Source organism: Cucumis sativus, chromosome 6, assembly GCF_000004075.3.
Source record: "Cucumis sativus cultivar 9930 chromosome 6, Cucumber_9930_V3, whole genome shotgun sequence".
Lineage (NCBI taxonomy): Eukaryota > Viridiplantae > Streptophyta > Magnoliopsida > Cucurbitales > Cucurbitaceae > Cucumis > Cucumis sativus.
The window spans coordinates 20,062,329-20,081,219 of record NC_026660.2 but is presented as its reverse complement, the minus strand read 5'-3'; the positions used below and the strand labels follow the sequence as shown (position 1 = coordinate 20,081,219).

General features: G+C 33.1%; 3 protein-coding genes across 10 annotated transcripts; all 3 read right to left on the bottom strand.

The window, feature by feature from the left end:
• Positions 1 to 4,457: 4,457 nt before the first annotated feature.
• Positions 4,458 to 7,570, bottom strand: LOC101218869. The gene is made up of 7 exons (XM_011659178.2): positions 7,225 to 7,570; positions 6,962 to 7,111; positions 6,120 to 6,338; positions 5,781 to 5,902; positions 5,218 to 5,381; positions 4,958 to 5,112; positions 4,458 to 4,871 (listed from the first exon to the last, which is right to left on the bottom strand). The coding sequence occupies exons 1-7, from the start codon at positions 7,435 to 7,437 to the stop codon at positions 4,776 to 4,778; spliced, it is 1,119 nt and encodes a 372-aa protein (XP_011657480.2). The 5' UTR covers positions 7,438 to 7,570; the 3' UTR covers positions 4,458 to 4,775.
• Positions 7,571 to 9,059: 1,489 nt separating this feature from the next.
• On the bottom strand, positions 9,060 to 13,605 carry LOC101208978 (zinc finger HIT domain-containing protein 3). Of its 8 annotated transcripts, none has more exons than XM_031887515.1 (9): positions 13,373 to 13,605; positions 13,161 to 13,271; positions 12,880 to 12,981; positions 12,761 to 12,796; positions 10,537 to 10,581; positions 10,297 to 10,383; positions 9,775 to 9,863; positions 9,579 to 9,625; positions 9,060 to 9,469 (listed from the first exon to the last, which is right to left on the bottom strand). In XM_031887515.1, exons 3-9 carry the CDS (start codon positions 12,923 to 12,925, stop codon positions 9,400 to 9,402), a joined length of 420 nt encoding a protein of 139 aa, XP_031743375.1. In that variant the 5' UTR covers positions 12,926 to 12,981; positions 13,161 to 13,271; positions 13,373 to 13,605; the 3' UTR covers positions 9,060 to 9,399. The 8 variants fall into 8 exon arrangements, with proteins under 8 accessions (XP_031743375.1, XP_031743377.1, XP_031743372.1 ...); XM_031887517.1 differs by having other exon boundaries at positions 12,761 to 12,770; positions 13,373 to 13,603; XM_031887512.1 differs by having other exon boundaries at positions 12,739 to 12,770; positions 13,178 to 13,271; positions 13,373 to 13,601.
• A 1,038-nt stretch (positions 13,606 to 14,643) lies between these two features.
• LOC101219104 lies at positions 14,644 to 18,239 on the bottom strand. Its single transcript, XM_031887510.1, has 4 exons — positions 17,678 to 18,239; positions 15,521 to 16,108; positions 15,137 to 15,425; positions 14,644 to 15,033 (listed from the first exon to the last, which is right to left on the bottom strand). Exons 1-4 carry the CDS (start codon positions 18,215 to 18,217, stop codon positions 14,999 to 15,001), a joined length of 1,452 nt encoding a protein of 483 aa, XP_031743370.1. The 5' UTR covers positions 18,218 to 18,239; the 3' UTR covers positions 14,644 to 14,998.
• Positions 18,240 to 18,891: the final 652 nt, after the last annotated feature.

Genomic DNA, 18,891 nt, shown 5'->3' with positions numbered 1-18,891 from the left:
CATTAACAAAAAACTAAACAACATGAAAGAGAGAAACAAGAAGGGAGGATTTGAATAATCAAATAGATACAATCAAGTTTGGAAGAGAGGGTGAAAATAATTTGAACTTCAAATCAAAGAATAAAATAACACAAACTAACAAAAAATACCAAAAGTAAAAATATCATAGCAAACTCCAAATTTCAAAATAATCCCTAAAAATTTGCACCCTAAGAAAATAAATATAAATTAAAAATATCTCATAAATACATCATATAACAAATGAACAAAAAAAAAAAAAGAAGAAAGTCAAAATTTTAAAACGTACAAGAAGAAAGTTAAAACTTTAAAACATATGCAAAATGCAAACTAAAACATAATAAATCTAAATTAAAAGAACATCACCAACAAAAAAAAAAAAAAAAACCAAAAAGAACCCAAAGAAGAAATTCAAAACAATCCACATAGTTAAAAGTAATAGTAAATCTAAATTAAATATATCTAAAAAAATGGCACAATAAAAGGCGAGAATGATAATGCAATCAGGTAATAAAATAATAAATCTAAATTAAAATATTCCATTCAAACACTACTACAAAAATAGGCTCTCTTTACATTTTTAAACTGTCAAGAATCACTATTCTTGACGATTTTAAAACCGTCCTTGAAGCCAGTGTCAAGAAAGCGAAAGTTCTTGATGGTTGATAAAGACGTCAAGAATATTGAACGTTGACGTTTTATAAACGTCAAGTATACAAATGTTCATGACAGTTAAAAACCGTCAAGAGTATGAATGTTTATGACATCTTAAAACCGTCAAGAGTATAAGTGTTCATTTGTTTATGATATTGAAAAACTGTCAATGATATACTTGTTTATGACATTTTAAAACCGTCAAGAATGTTATGAGTATTTTTTTTAAAAAAATTATAATTCAATTATATTTTTGTTCCTGGAATTCAATGATTCTATTTTAACACAAAACTAGTACACATATAAATAAGAACTTTCATATATAACAATAACATATATAACATTTTTACAAAAAAAACTAAGTACACGAAATCTATCGAATTTTCCCAAAGGGATAAATACAAGTAAAATAGAAACTAAACCTTGGTAATATACTTTTACAAAGAAACTAAATACAATGTATTTTTGTAGATAACTAAATTACATCAAGTCTTGTCATGAATCAAACGTCAATCACTTGCTTGGTAGCTTCATCACTATAGTAAATCAATCGAATATTAGTGCAAAACCTTGGTAATCTGAAATGTGTAGATGTTCCACTTCTACACCATAAGTGTCCTCCATTTCATCTTCTTCACCGTCAGAATCGGCATCTCCTTCAAGTCCATTTTCATTAAACTACATATTGTACCAATATAACCATGTGGTCAAAATCATTCTAAATCTCCACACAAAAAAAAAAAAAAAAAAAAAAAAAAACTGATAGATTTATCATTTAATGATACACTAGAAAAAAGATGTTTAAAGGTAATTTACATCATAAAGTTAACCTTGTTTCTTTGCTTCTCAGCCTAGCTCAAAGTGTTTGTATGAGTTTGATATCAAACCAAGGTAGCAAATATAACCATTCTAAATGCAAGAACTTTAAATACAACACATAATTCTTTTAAAAAGAACTAAAGACAATTCACATCATAAAGTAACCTATAGTTTAGTTGAGAAAAGGACTTTACCTACAGATAGTTACATAGCACATATTCAAAGGAATTTGCTTGTATGCTTTCTTGACGTGTTAGATAAACAAATGACTCCCAAGAGCACACAAGAGATCAAATTTTATAAATGAGAATATGCTTTCAACAGAGAAATATTAGAAGCAAGCTATGAAAAGTTCTCATGATAGTTACCAAGACTTCCCAACTATACAAATACTTCATAGCTAATGTCATTAAACATTGTTCAACAATATTAACTTGAAGCCTAATCACCAAGTGATGAGTTCATCCTACAAAGAATACAAAACAAAATACAAACCTATTCAGAAAATAGAAAAATCAATAGTGAATATATTTCTAGCTAATTAGTCACAAATCTCGTCTCATATAGCACATAGACAGAAAATAGAACATCGTTCTTAATCATAAAACATGAGTATATGTAATAATAAGAAATAGAGTCATCACCCTCCTCCAAGAACCACAATGCTCTTGGGATAACTCCAAACTGATTAAAATTTCACTAATTGTTATCCTCAACTTCTTGAAATCTACAAACAAAATAAGAATAGCATTAAAACTAAGAACTTCAACTTCTAATTCAAAGACTAAAGAAACTATATATAGAAAAGCAATGACATAAGAAAAATAAAACTAAAGAAACTACAAATGAAGGTAAACATAACATAGAAGAATATACCTTGGTACCCAGAGAAGAAACAATAATACATTTTATAAGGGATGAGTCAACAAAGATGTAATTTCTCAAACTATGTCAAAAAAAAATGCAGAATTTCCACAAGTGCAATCATGATATCTAAAAGAATTATACAAAACAAGTTACAAAACTTCCACAACACTCAACACTTATTTATTTGGGACATATATGCACATGTATTGTGAAGTAAATTTCAGATCAAGAGTACTAAATTATGCTAATCCACATTGAAATTTTTCGAAAAACGTTTCCAACCATTTCTAAACGAGTCTCTCTCTTCTGCATGGGAGAAAATAGAAATCAAAGTTGTAGTGGTACGTACAAAGATATTGTTCCAATCCATAGATCTTATGGACACTTTTAAAATACTAAAATTCATTTGTTAGTATTAAAAGTATCCCATTCAAAATACTAACAAATGACCAAAAAAAACATTTAAAATTTTAAAATAACCCATAATACAAAAATGCAAATGAAAAGAAAAAAAACTTTAAAATGAAAAGAAAAAAAATTCATCTCTTAGTAGAATAATATTTGCTATGCTAATATCAAACAAAATAAAGAAAACAAAATCAAAAGTACCAAAGAAATTATCTACAAATTCTAAAAAACACAACAACAATACAACTAAACCAAAGAAATTCATATACAAAGATAAACAACACAAAAGATAGAAACAAGAACGAAATTTTTGAATAATCAAATAGACACAATAAAATTTCAAATATATGTAAATTTTGAACGTAGAGAAAATTTGTAACTTCAAACGAAGAAAATAAATTCCACATTTGTTCAAAGAAAACATCACAACCTAAAAATATCATAACAAACTCTAAATATCAAAGAAGAAAATAAAAATAAATAAAAAAATCCACTTTCAAAATATCATAACTCTAAATATCAAAACTTTTTAGGATGTGTGTGAGATGGATAACTGTACCAGTGATTTTAGGGGGGAAAATTATGTATCATTGATTTTGTAAAATTGATTTTTAAGTAATCAAATTTTTGTTTGGTTCCAAAATTTTAAAAATAATTTTCAAATATTTAAAATTGATTTTCATTATGTTTGTTTGTATTAAAGTTACTTAATTATATAGAAAACGTTGAGAGTGATGGTAGGAGAACCACATATGTTGTAGCGTTCGGCTCATAAATCATGTAGCGTTCAGCTCAAGATGTTTTTAGAAAATTGTTTTCATTCTAATTTGCATGCATATACACATACGGCAACTTCATTTTGTCAAAAATCTCTCTCTAATACCGACGGTGGTGTTGCAAACTTATCTTGCCTCTATCTGTTTGTTAAATTTGTGGACAAGTATGTTCATGCAAAAACTCTTACGGGAAAATATTTGCTAACAATTATGATCTTTTGCCAGACTAGTTATGATGCCCAAGCCAAAAAATAAACAAATGCAACAAGTTAGAGTTCACAAGTGGAGAATGGACTCCTGTTTTATGAACTGTAATAATATATTTATAGATATAATTGATCTAATTTATCCCAATAAGATTTCATAAGAAAAATCAAATTAGCAAAACAAATCCAATTATTTTGTTGCTAGGCTCCACCTTTTAATAATACATTGGTTTGGATCTTGACACTAACACTCCTTCCTCAGAGGCTATTTTCTTGATCTCATTGTTTTTGTCCTAACTTGATGTCCATAGTGTCATTTGTTTCTTGTTTCAAAATCATCCCTGAATAAACAAGATGCTAACTAAATATTTTGAATAGATAGCAAAATTAGCAACATAGTCAGATACCCCCAACCCCCAATCTGACACCACCAAAGAACTATCGATGAGTTGCATGGGCCTCTTGGAGCAAGAAACCATATGAATGAACATAGATGATTTTTGCCCTCAACTTGCATTTGTTCGGTACAACCTTGAGGACAGGACAAGGTTAATGTGAACCCAGGATATTGCACAAGTAATAAGTTATGAATGTTTTGAGCAGATTGGACAAGGTTAATGTGAACCCAGGATACTGCACAAGTAATAAGTTAGGAATGTTTCGAGCAGATTGTTAGTAAACGTACTTTTCTCCTTTGGAGATTTCTTCCTTGATATCACAATATTTCGTTGCATATATTTTCAAATTTGATACATCAACTACTAATCGATGATGCTGCTTGTAAAAAAAAAACGATGCCCGACTTTGGTGAACATTCTAGGGAGGAGGTTAGATTTATTTGAAATCATATTAGGAAGTGTTTCAGCTATATATATACATATATCTAAGTATAGATAGAATTAATTAGATACACTAATAACCTTTGCACCAATTCTTCAAATTGGGAATTATTTTAAAGGGTGTGGAATTCCTACTTCCCCATCGCATTTAAACCTCCCATTGCCCTTCTATTTGTAGCAATTTGGCTTCAAGCATTTGACATTTGCTGCTGTTTGGATGTACTTTCAAAGATCTTATCAGCATTTCCTACTTCAAACCCATCCCTTCTGTGATACTCCTTCACCTGTACAAGTTTGGAATATGATGTTCTTTTTTCCATTTTTCTCAACTTTTAAAAGTTCAATGATCTCAATCTTTTGTTTTGATTACCTCTGTTTCTGGAAGATGTTTATACTGAGGCAGTAACGCACGTTCAGCAAACTCGATGTACGAACAGGGGACAGAAGCAGTAATGCCATCAGAAAATTCAAAAGAAATCGAATCGGCAAGGGTTGAACTTTGCAGGAGAAGACCATCCGGGCTTACTGAAAAAGAAAAGATCGAGTTTATTAGCACCGGTGCTCACATTTTAGCAATTAGATCAATAGATGATAAATATGAGGTAAAAGAAGAGTAGTCGTGTCATGTACCTTTCAAAACACCACCTTCAGAATTCAGTTTATAACCATTCTCTTCAATGAACTGATTGAGGCTTTTGATATCTTTCAGATGAGATTTCAGGCGATGGGTCGAAATAGTCACATGATTAAGTGCATAACCATTTACAAGAGTCCACGCAGCATATTCGCTCTCCCTATGTATTCAAGTTGATTAAAATAAGTCATCAGAGTCTAAAACCATGCGTTCAACAACTACTTTCAGCCACAAAAGAACTAGCAACTCCATATTTGGCACAGTAGTAACGTGTATCAGCTGAAATGCCTTTGACCCAGATCTTAAAAACAATAATACAATTACTTTTTCCTAATGTTCCAAACCACTTGCCAACAATATTTCCAGAGGTGGCAAGCATGAAAGTAAAGGAGCATTGCTGTATGATCAGTTAAACATAAGCGTAACAAGCAAAAGGGTATGCATTTTTGTCTTCAAATTCTTGGTCAAATCACCTTTCAGCAATGAAATTTGGTTCATTCTCCATGATAATATGGTGGACTAAATAACATAAGTTTCAAAGTCATGAGAGATTGAAAACCTTGCTAATTGCTCAAACTCTGAATGCGAAGGCTTTTCCCATGTCAAGGAACCCAGAGCACCAGCCAGAGCAGCATGCTTATTCCCATTGCAAGAACATTCAGTGTATTTTCTGATTATGTCCTGAATGCAGTAGGAAAAATGATAGGAAAGCTAAGGTTTTGTTGCATAAAGCACCAACTTAAATGGATAAAACACAAAATGCATCCTATTCCTACCTTATGACTAATACATCGCTAACAATACACTTACTGCAGAACCAAGATACAAGTTGTAGCCAAATTTCAAAATGAAAAAATATACTCAGATTTTTGCATATCGAGAATTTGATGAAACGCACCTGAGTTTGTTTACTCATCTGATCCACAAGAAGTTGAGATATGAACACTCTTGGCAGAGGACCATTGACTCCATCACCATCATAAGCAGCATTAGAAATGGAGGGAGGTGAAAACCAAAATGCTTTCAACTTTTTGGCTGGGAATGATAATTCTTCTTTTTGAGTATATCCAAAATCCAGAAAAAAGCTTGCTAATGAGTCAATCCCATGACCATCAATCTAGTTCATCACAGAGTACAAACACAACTTCAACATTAGCTACACTAGAGAATTGATTGTTGACTCAACCAACATCAAGCAGCTCTTTTTATTTAACAATGTTGACTCAATTCAATTAGTTTGCATTGTACAACTGAAGTAGAGTACGATTACAACTTCAACCCCAATTATGTTCTACGGCCCAGCTTTAGAAATTGAATAACTTTGGCACAACCTTTGTTCGCCTTTACTTAAAATATTAGCATTTGTGTCATCTCCACTTGATTTAAACCACTTTGAATATAGGACCTCCTAAAATATCTACTCACTTTTGAAAATAGGACCTTGAAAGAACACTGACGTAGTCTTTCTATTATATTGATATTTAAAACTCAAAGCTACAATAAAAAGAAAATTACAGAGAAATTAAAAACAACAAACAAAGGAACCCTCCTAATCCAAAACACAAATCAACACAATTCAAAATACTAAAATTCAAACCAGAACAAGATCATGAGGTAAATGTAATATTATATCGTCCAACCATTGTCAACTGAAATTTGCTTTTGACAATAAGCAGTGGGTTTGCTGAGATTGAATGATGAATCCAGAAAATAAAAATGAGTTGGAAGGAAGAAAAATACCCCAAAAGTTCTAAATGCAATATGATCATAACAAATTGTATCACCATGAACAGATCGAACAAGCTCCAAAACGGATTTTGCAGTGGGATTCCGACGCAGATAAACAGCCTCCATGCTCGCCAAAACGTTCCTAAGAAAGGATTCAGCTCCCTGCCAACATGCATCAGAACCCATAACTTTAAATCTTCAAAAGCAATGAAATTAACTCAAAGCAGAAGAAAAACAGAAGAAGAACTCTAACCAACAATGACAAGAAAATCAACCTTAACCCTTGATCCTTGCAGTCCATTGGGAGGTTGAGCAGTGGACATGATCGAGAACAATCTGTTCCCAGCCGCAGGTTTCGACATGGGTGAAGGTTTTCCGGGGGGGGAAATGAAATTTTTGGAAATGGGTAGTGAAGAAAAATAGGGCTGAAAGAATTTTGTTTGGAGAGTGGGCAAAATTCTGGCCGAGAAGGAGAAAAGGGAAGACATGGGGTTGGGTTTCCAGAAAGAAGAAAGAAAATGTAAGGAGATTTATGGACGTTTTGATTTGCCTCAGCAGTTTTCCTGTTTCATTACGGAAATGGCATAGAAAGATGAGAACGATGACACAATTTGTTTTGTTTCTCTCTTTACAAAGTTAAGCAATGACTTATCCAATTTGAGTTTTGCTTTTATTTAATTAATTTACATCATTGCGAAATTAAGCCCTAATTCTACGGGTTTTCTTCCTTCTAATGTTAGCAATTTTCAAATGTTTTTACAAAAAAATAAAATAAAATTTCCATACTATTTGAAAAGAATTTGGTTCCAATTTTGTTGCTTTTCCCTTTAAAATAATTCTCCTCCAAACTTTATTAAAAACTTAAATAATAAGATTCTATTCACCTCACCCTCCTAAATTATTGAATCTTACAAATCTTATAAATATAAAATAAGTTACACGTGTGTGATACACATCTTTAAAGTCTAACATATAAATTTTGAATAATTGTGGAAGGATAAATTTTTCAGAGTAAAATTAATAAAGGATTAAATAAGTAAGTAATGAATAAAAGAAATGAAAATAAAAAGGTTAGAAATATATAAGATAAAAAGTAAAGTAATGTTATATGAAGCAGATGAAGGATAGATACAAACTATTTGGTTGGAAGAAATGATTGAAGAAGATATGTAAGGGTCCTTATACATTTGTTTGTGGAACCCATTTGTAGGCACTTTCTTTTTGTTGTTTTCTTAATAAATTTGGAAATCCAAACACTACCCTGTTTGAGTTTTGACAATCTACTTATTTATTTCATTGTTTTGTTTCCTTTCCCCCTCTCCATCTCCATTTAATGTAATGCTCATACTATTCTTTAGTACATTCTATTTCCCAAATTCTTTAACCCCCAACCTTCCATTTGCCTTCCAGCCTGAACCACCCACTTTTATTGTGTACTTTTACTGTGTTTGGTTTGGTCCGCACTAACAATGTTTACACTTAATCAAATTTTTATAAAAAAAACTATTAAATATTATGCACTAATTTCCTAAAGAAATATACATTTTCAATTAATTGCACATTTCCAACAAAAAAAAAAATGTAAATAAGATAATAATTCTTTCAAAACAATATATTATCAGCTAGAAAAAAAGATGTGTAATTTGATCACGTTCTACGTCATCTTCATTTCATGAACCGGACGAGATCATGTTCTTTAGTGACATTCTCATGATTTCTTTCACATATGTTAAGACAAAATAAATTTGGCTGAGAGAGGAATATTTGCAAATCTATATATTTAAATGTATATGAACCAATATTGAAAAAATATTCAAAATATTTATAAAAAGAAAAACAAAACAAAAAAGATGGGATGAAATATAAATAGTAAAAATGAATAGAAAAAATAGAGAAAGAAAATTAGATATTTGAAAAGAATTCTTTGTTGACTATGTGTGAAAACGATTTATTTCATAACCTCATTTTTCTAAAAGTTATTTTAAACAAAGGTCAAACACCTCAATTTATTAAACCAATGTCAAACACTTCAATTTATCTTTAAATGAATTATTTTAAAAATTAAACACTTCAAAAATCAATCCAAACACGCTATTAGTCTGATTTATCGTGCTAAAACCTATGCAAATTTTATGATATAAAATCGTAAAACCTTCAACTTTCAGTTGGTTAATTCAATGGCAAGTCTTTTAGTCAAAACATGGCTTGCAACATCCTATTCAGCCAAGAAATCATCAAATACGAGTTTGGGTGATCGTCAAAAGGAGATGTTCCTATAGTACTTGAAAACTGATCAGTATAATTTGGTACATTGATCACCATTAAACATAGCAGCTGAGCACTTAGATGGTCTCCCAGCATTACTACAAACCAAGAAGCGTCGTTCTTTGCTGAAATCATCATCTGCTAAGTTGATCCATTATGCCAAGGGGGCAGAAACGTCTAGTTGTTTATACATATACATGTCTTTCCCTCCTCCATCTATGACTGTTAGGTCTAAGAGTTGATGATGGATGATATCTAACCAACAGAGAGAATAAATGCTTAAAACAAACGAAAATATTTATCCGGCATGCTCATGACGACTGCATCACAAGTCACAGATGATAAAAGATATTAAAAATAGTACCTTGCTACTGAAAATGCGAAATGCTTCATCTTCCATAGCTTTATCAACTTCCTAATAAGAACAACAACCAACTTAAACAAACGTTTTTAACTATTGATATTCACATTTACAACCGTTCGTAGATGATGACTATAATGGAGCAAGAAGTTGGTTAGGAGTATAATTCCTCACGCAATGGAAGATGCAAAATACTCACAGTTTCTGGATCTGGTGAGCTATCAATGGCAAGGATAAACTTCTGGAGTTTCTCATCATTCAAAATATTGTGTATTTCTGAGGAAGAAGCTGTAAGAAAGATGCGTAGAAACCTAGATTGTAAGTTCAATAATGCTTTTACAACTAGCAACAAAATTATTCTTGATGCGTAAATAAAAATGTGATAAAACATAGTTTCCATTCCTAGTTTCGCCTTGACATACAAATTGTCACGTCCAACCTTCCAAACTTGATCCCTTCTCAAATGATATTTTCCTATCCAAAGCTTCAGAACGTTAACCAAACAAATGTCCGAGAGAAGGTTGTTATATACTAGATTTTTCATATGATCTAATCTAGTAAACATTTTGCAACCATGAGATTTTGAAGATTTCTGTCTCACATAACCCTTGAAATTCGTCTGACTCTTGTAAGAATTAGAAATGCATGTCAAGTGTTTTTTGGGACCAAATATGATCATGTATAAATTGAGGTAATAAAATCAGTAAATATGAATTAATACCAATAGCCTCTAGCTGCGACTTTTCAAGTACTTCATTCTGGTCTCCAACACATATTGGCCTATCCACAAATGTTCCGTTGCAAGCAGCTTTAGATGGAAAGAATAAAAAAGGTCAGCAAGTATGATGAATACCCAAAGAATGAACAAGGATAAAATCTGGAAGGAATCAAATAGACAATTATTGAGCGATCCTGACATACATGACATATTTGAATAAATGAAACGTGAGTATAGACTTACTTGACTGGTCCCCTTCAGACACAGGCTTGATGGCACAGGGCACTTCTGCACAAGTTGCAAACGACACAAGTTATCATAGCAACAGAATTGAATGCTAACCACAGATGGCATGTGAAACGCCCCCAAATTTCAGACTAAATTAGAGAATGTCAGTAACTTTTTTTTAAGTATTTAAACTCAATTACGATACCAAGGTCATTAAAACCAAACAGAAAATTACTATTTAAAGGAAACTGCCTGAAGTATGAATTAAAACTTTTTGACCATGCTCAATTTTCTCAAAGAACCTATCATAATCCACATTGGAAATTTGTTCTACTGATTCTAGTGACTCCAATGATTTCTCTAAGGCTGTTTGGGACTGAATAAGAAGGCAACAATGTCAAAAAAATGACCCAAACAATCCGATCAAACCCATTTTTCAAGAAATCAATGTAAAGATTGGGAGTTGGATGAATTAAAAAATCATCAAGAATAGACTTTAACCATCCAGGAAGAACATTCAAGGCTCAAAATTACTCTTTTGGTTATGAAACACGATCAAGAAAGGTTAATTCAAGAAAATCAATGGATGAGTCTTACACGTGCTATGAGATTGCAACATATTCAAGAATCCAACAAAATAACTACTTTGATCCTGCAGCAATGGAGGAAATAAAGAAAACAACAAAAGAAATTCAACTCTCATTGGAGGAAATGACTCAACATACAACTATCAATTCATTTGCAAGAGTTCAAGAAGGAATTGGTTTCATATACGGACGAAAAAACAAAGGAATCACGGTTGAAAATTTTTCAAATAGAAAATCTTGAAGATAAAATTGAAGAACAAGAATTTGAAAAAGTTGATTTGGATATGGTCACAAGTGAAGAAAAATCCAACAAAGAAGATGAAAAAAAAGTATCGAACACCAAGCAAAAATCGAATAAGAACGACACATTGGTTTCGGTGGAAACGAATTACCAAACCGTTGAAGAACTTGAAGGGAATGATAAAGAAAATGTGATTCTTCAAGGATACTCTTCGAAAGCTAATTCTTTTGAGATTGATTCTTTGAATACATTTTCGAGTGAGATTAAAGGAACAACTTTTTCGAGTTTACGGCTGATGGAAAGGTTCATCTTTTAGTCGCCATATCTGATTTTTTTGTCTCGATTTTATCCCCTTGATCATAATATTTTTGTACAAAACGTAGGAGATTAGCTTGGTCATACTTTGTTGAACAAGGTGGCTTGGTCATACTCCATTGAACAAGTTTATTTCATTCTTTTTCTTCATAAATTTCTTCTTTTTAAAACTCAGGACATGTTTTCTTTTTGGAGGGGTAGAATGATGTGAGAAAATTAAGGGTTAATTGAGTAATTAGCTAATAATCTAGGTTAATTTCCTTTTTACCCCCACTTGTAATAGAACTCTATAAATATGAGTCATCTCCTCTTGTATGAAGCACATTACTCATTTTCATAAAAGATTCACAATCTTGGTTCTTGGAGGATTTCTCCTTGAGGTTACTTAGGATACATCAAATATTCACAACATTTGACAAATACACCAAAGCCCCATGCTACGCTAATGTTCACAGCATTTGGACTTCCATGCATTGCACCTTTGAACTTAATTTAGGTCATATGTCAGTCCGCAAGGGGTTTCCTTCTTGACACAATCGATGGTGGTTTGGTTAGCAACTAACCAATTCATGCCCAAGATTACGTTAAACTTCTGCATATCGAATATGATCAACATCTCTCCAAGAGTCTAGCTCGCAATAGATAAATTAATAAATTTCCTAACTTAGTCTAAAATTTGGAGGTCTTCCAATGTATAACGTAAAAGAACAGTCTATGAACCACTTATTGGAGCAGACATTCAAGAGTAACTCAACTTGAAAGAACATGACCAGTACATTCAAATCTTAAACAGATACCCGACCCTCCAGTTAGCATCAACTAATCCGTTAAAGAAGGTAAAAGTACAGGCAAGGGGACTTAGAACAATGATCTGCTTTAAACTTGGGCAGTGAGTTAAAATTCATAACAAAGAACAAGTAGCAATGATCTAGACAACTAGCGATTTCACCACATCATGAAATTATCCCAAAATAAATAGCCAACTAGAACAGTAGACCGTCTGAACATGAAACTTCATACAAATTTATAGAACATAAATACAATAATAAAAAACTAAGTCCAAAAGAACAGCACCTTTGTGTTTCTTAAAACATACCAGAGAGCAGCTTCAAGCAAAGTGAAAGGAAGAGGCCAGCACACAAATGAATGAAGGTCAGACTTTTCATTAAAAACTACGCAAAAACAACCTAAAACAAATTTTATTGTTTGTCTTACTAAGGTGCAAGGCATAGGGGGCATTTGTATTTGGATGGTGCTTCATTGCAAACCTGACATTTCCGAGGAGCCATAGAATGATGAATTTCTTAATACCAAACGCTGCAAAAAAAAAAAAAAAAAAAAAAAGCATTGAGATTAGAACTATCAAGTTTGAAGTGATGACAATTTTAAGCTTCTATCATCAATAATGAAGTTTAAATTTTGCTCTGACGGTTAAGAATCCAAGAATAACTAACCGAACTTAAACGAGTTTGAAAGTCATGAAAACAAATCCTTACCCGCTGATTAATATTACCTGTTGGTTCGTGTTTGAATGGACTCCAAACTGACACGAATGCCCGGGCAACGTCCTTAATCTTGCTGGACAGAGTGCTAAGCACATTCGAACTCTTGATTCCAAAGCAAAAACAAAGTGGGAAACCCAAATAGAAACCACATAGATATTGGGAAATAAGAACGAACAATAGAAACACGAAGAGACCATTGTTACCTAAGCTGCTCGTCAAAAAAACGTTTTAGGACGTGGGCGCGGCAGTCAGGACTGGGCTGCGTCGGCGATCAAGTTCAGAGATTGAAGGTGAAGGGCGACTGAGGGAATATCGCACTTAAAGAGAGAGAGAGATGGAGAAGTTCACCTGTGGGAGCTACGGCAGTCTTTGTGGGGAAGGGAAGAACAAACGAAAAATAGTTGGGGGTAAAATTATGGAGAGAGAACCGAATGCAAGTTTGGGGTTTATTTAGAAATAGTTGATTCTTCAAGTCTAAAAAATAATATTGAAAGATTGTGCATTTTTTCACTTTTTTGTTATTCCATACTTACTTTATTAAATCCATCAATATTTTTAAATAGTAGGTCTCAAATAAAGTTGTTTTCGTAGTAATGTCTAATTCACTAATTTCATGTTGTAGGTAATTTAAAAATTTTCTAGAATAGTTAGTTCAATATTCTTCTTTTAACGTTTTATATACGGAACAAACTAAAATGTAAATCATACGTCATATATCTATTATGAACTCATTGAAAATTTTCTTTGAATACAATTGTGTAGATAATAGTTGCATTAAAATAAAGAATAGAAAGCAAGTATTAAGGTAAAGATAATAACAAAAACTCATATAGTTTAAGCATAATTGGAAAAACACAAAGTTATTCCAAATCTACAAATTCTCTTCTTTATCACACGGCCCTGCCTCAAACTCATGTGAAGAATCCATCTTGGATGTTGAGCTACATTCATCTTGCTTCCTTTTCTCCAAAATCTTCAATTACTATTTTAAACTCTTAACTGTTTGTGATTACCATGAAACAGAGCTCTGTAAGCAACAAGTTTCGTGAGCAACAATGAATAAGAGAAGCCAAATAGTATAGTATTATTGCAATAATGTAGTGTGACCATGTGAGTTGTTATTAAGTCTGAAGTTTAATTAACTTAGAGCTTAGCCTCCTTGTAATATTTTGATGAACTGAGGAGTTGATTTTAAGCATGCTTGAATGATACTAGGAACCTACTTTTCATACACACAAATTTGATTCTTTTAGCCACTTCTAGCTTTACTTTAATCAATCAACCAAATTGTCAAGACACCTCATCATTTGTTTATCCTATTATCAAATCACCATTTAAATATGAACAAAATAAATGTAAACAGTAAAGAATCGCTAGAGAGATATACTTGATTTGTTAATAATGTGTTACATGAGGGCATCATGTAAGTATCACTCTTTTACTTTAGTTCCTATTTACAAACTCTATAAGATTGTAAGAGCAGTTGAAATGGCAGCAAATAATTTATTTAATACTCAACTTCTACAAAAACACAAAAGTGTTTATATTTCATAGTGCAACACAACATAGAATCCAATAGAAAAAAGATTTAAAAGAATACTGCTACTATGTTGTTGTCTATTTAATTAATAATGAATTCAAATAAAATCAAATACGCCATCCCCTCCCCTCCTGCTTCTTCTTCACCATATATATTATCTACACTACTCAGTACTCACTATACATTACTTCAATACATCTCTGTTCTTCATTACTATGATGAGGGTAGGATTTGTGTTCTGCTTTGGCCTGGCCCCTGTTTGAATCAACCTTTTCTCTTCTATATCATATCAAAGCAAGCCTTGTTTCTCAAACTCACTTCCCACTGTTTCAAAATCATCAATACCCAAAGGTTAAGAGAAAAAAAAGAACATTTGTCAAATCAAATATATAGATCAATTAAGGAAGAAGAACAGATTCATTCTTACATGTGGAAGACTTCAGAACTAGAACAACCTTCAAAGTTCCATTGTTGGGAGGAAGTTGCAACCGAATTGGGTAAAGCTTTCCATTCAGAGGGCTACGAGTACATACAACTACACCTTCAATTCCCATCTCTTCTTCTAATTTACGAGTCAAATCCTCCACTCCTTTCCCATTGAAATTCAATGAATGTCTCTCTGAATCCTCATCTTCTCCATTTTCATCAGCAAATAGGAAAGATATCCTCCTCCCCTCTGATTTTGGAGGTGAATTTGATCCTCCACCAACGTTGTACTGATCATTTGTGATAAATTTTGAAATCAATTCAAAATAAATATTTATTGGGGTTTCATGAAAATGAATTGACGGTGGTAAGTTTAGTAACATACCTCAGCAGTTGAAGGACGAGCGGAATCTTGTGAAACCGAGGACGAAATTGAATCCACCTCCAGAGGTGAATCCGGGTCGGAGGGATGATCTAGGGTTTTATGAACAGAAGATTGAGTTTCGATATCCACAACATCAAGATCCCATAGAATCCAATCCTTAGTAGAAGCCCGGTGCGGTACATCGTGAGTAACCGAGTTCCGCCACGGGGGAACACCGCCGTTAGCTCTCAAGTAATTACCGTACCTTGTTTTGAGACGAAGGAAGGAGCCATCCTTAACCGGCTCCCACTCAAGCGAAGATTCAAACCGTTCAGGACGAGCTTGCATAACCTTCCGCCCAGTCATTCCAAGCAAGAACGGCTGGTTGGACGCCATTAAGTACTTCCCGTAACAGCTTTTCAGGCGGATAATAGCATCGGAGAAGGAAACGAACTCGACAGTCCACCTAACGTTCTTGGATGATCCATTCCGGTCCTGAACGACGGATTCCTCATCTTCATCAGCGGATAAATACTTCTTGTGGTGGCTCCGGAGTCTGATCGTTTTAGCATTGCGAAACAAATCCATAACAGACGAGCTGTGACGAATCTGGAAGAAATTGAGAAAAATTATAGAACTGAATGAGAAAAATGATTGAAATGATTGAGCATTTTATGAGTGAGAAATAGAAATGGAGGAAGATTCTTGGTGAGTGATTATGGCCAATGGGGGGGGAGATTGGAGGAAAGTGGGAAAGAATTGGATAAACACGGATTGATTCAACTTTTGATTTTCATAGCTGTTGCTTTCGAGTTTTGTTTCATATAGTTTAGAAGAAATTGATCTTGAAAACTGAATTTGAATGGTAAAAGTCTAAGAATTTTCCCCTTTTTCTGTTTTGGCGGATATGGAAAGTAAAATTGGGTCTTAGTTTTAGTTTCTGGTCCAATGAGTTTCGTAGTTCCAACCAATCCAGCTAGCTTCCTTAAAACATACTTTTCTTTGTTTTCATTCTTCTCTCTCTTTTTCCTTTTGTTGGTATCATGTAATCACTTTTAGTATATTCACCTTTTTATTGTTTTTACGCTCATACACACTTACAAAATCAATTCAAACCTAAACGTACTCATTCATGGCATTTCTAGTTGCCTTCTCTTTCTTATTATGTTTTGTTGTTTCGTTAATTTCTAGACCTCAAAATTTTAGGTCTTTCTTTTCGTTACACTCACCTATTATCTTTATAAAATAATAATGATAACAACAATGAATATCTATTCAATTATTTGGTACCATTAGTATCAATCAATCAATGCTTGAATTATTTAATACACGGTATTGCTAATTATTTGATTGTCAAATTTGACTAAAGAAAGTCCATGAGTAAAAGAAAGTCATTAGTTGAACAATGTTGAATTATTAATTAAAGTAAGGCTATATATTATAAAATAGTGGAAAGTAGTGTACGTATGTATATAATATTTTGAATGATAATGTAAAAGAGTGACATAGTCAAACAAGATTTAAAATATTTTATATAAAATCATTCAATTGGCTTACTGTATTTTAATCTAGGAAAAGTGTAAAATATTGATCATTAAAAAATTGGTGGCCAAAAGTTCCCCCAACACAGCCTCTCTAGAAAATTAATATTGGACTAGTGAAAAAATAGTTGTATGTTCGTTTTCTAGGTAGATTATATTAACATAGTATTTAATTGCTAGGTATGAATTATGAGATAAATAGTGATCATTATATTTAAATTGTTTAAGAACACTTCTTTATTTAGTGGAGAGAAGTCCATTTGAAAAGAGATAATGTGTGTTTGTTGACAGTATAATTCATTAATTACTACATGGCAGAAAATCTGGTTAAGGAGTTAATTTGGTCGTTAATTATATATGACAAAACAAGAAATTAAATACAAAATTGTTAGTTCTATTAAACTAATTTACTACCCAATTGCCTATGGTTTATCTCATTGAGCATACACAACTGAGCTGGCAGATTTTCAATATATTGATTAAGGATTTTTAAAAATGTTGTCGGATTAGATTTGGTTAGGAATGGCTTTAATGGAATAACTCCTTCTCACATTTGAACAGCTGTGTTCGGTTCGATCGGTTTCGAACAGTTAGTTAAGTTTTTGATCAAAATCAGAATGGAATAATAATAATTTACCTGTGTTTTAGTAGTCAAGGGTGTTGGAGGTTCGGACCCAAAGGGCTCATCAGAAGCAAAGCTAGAGAAAGAGGCTAAGCCATCGAATTCAAAATGATCCACAATCTCCACGTCCCACAGAATCCACTTCCCAGTAGCGGAAGTGTGAGGCTGATCATGAGTCACCGAGTTTCTCCAAGGGGGAGTCCCACCATTCCCTCTCAAGTAAGTCCCACACCAACTCCTCAGCTTCACCTGGAACCCTTCCTGCACCGGTTCCCATTTCACCATCCACTCCGAACCTTTCTCGACCTCCACCTGCATCACCTTGTTCCCCGTCATCCCCAGCAGGAATGGCAAATCCGATGCGCTCAAGTACCGACCACGGGCCAGGCTCTTGAGCCGTATGCCTTGATCCGATACTGCTTCTACTACCCATATAGTTTTGCGAGATGTGCGGTTGCGGCTCTGGCGGATGGTTTGGTTGTCGTCGTCGGCTACTAGATACTTGTCGTTGTGGGCTCGGAGTCTCACGGCCTTGGCTTTGTTGAACACCTCCATTGTTATTGAAAATGGGTGAAACGATGGAAGATGGAGAGATTAGAAGTTTTTTATAGTTGGAATTAATTGTTTTTTGTAGTTGGAGATCGTAATTGTAATCAATGTGTGGTTAGGGAAAGAATTGACAATGGGGGAAGATGGGTGGGAAGGTCCGTATGGAGAGACCTTTTCTTGTTTTCAATGTAGAACGTAGCATTGAGAGATTGCTTGGTTGACTAAGTTATATATCATTATTCATCAGAAACTTCTTGCCTTTCTGTTCCTTTCATTCACCCTATAATTAAATATATTATGTATATATCCATTTGTAATTGAGAAAATTAATTTTAAATATTTTTTGAAAAAACTTTGATCATAATTTAAATCCATATCCGACTAAAGCTTATTAAAACCCTCCAAAGTCGAGACAACTCAAAGAAGATAGTTTAAGCATGATTTTTGAAACGTTAATAAGAGTTAAAAGAAAGGTATTATTAATAGAAAATTAGGTTGGAAAAGTATGGAAGACATTTTGATTTGGGCATTGAAATTTGAACTAAAATGGGAGAATGGGAAAGTTGAGAAAGGCACTCAAATGTGGTGCCCCCGTGCGCGTTGGGGACAAGGCGACGTACGCACCAAGTCATAGTCTACGTCAAGTTCCAATTCCAGAAGTCTCTCTCTAACTCTCTTTA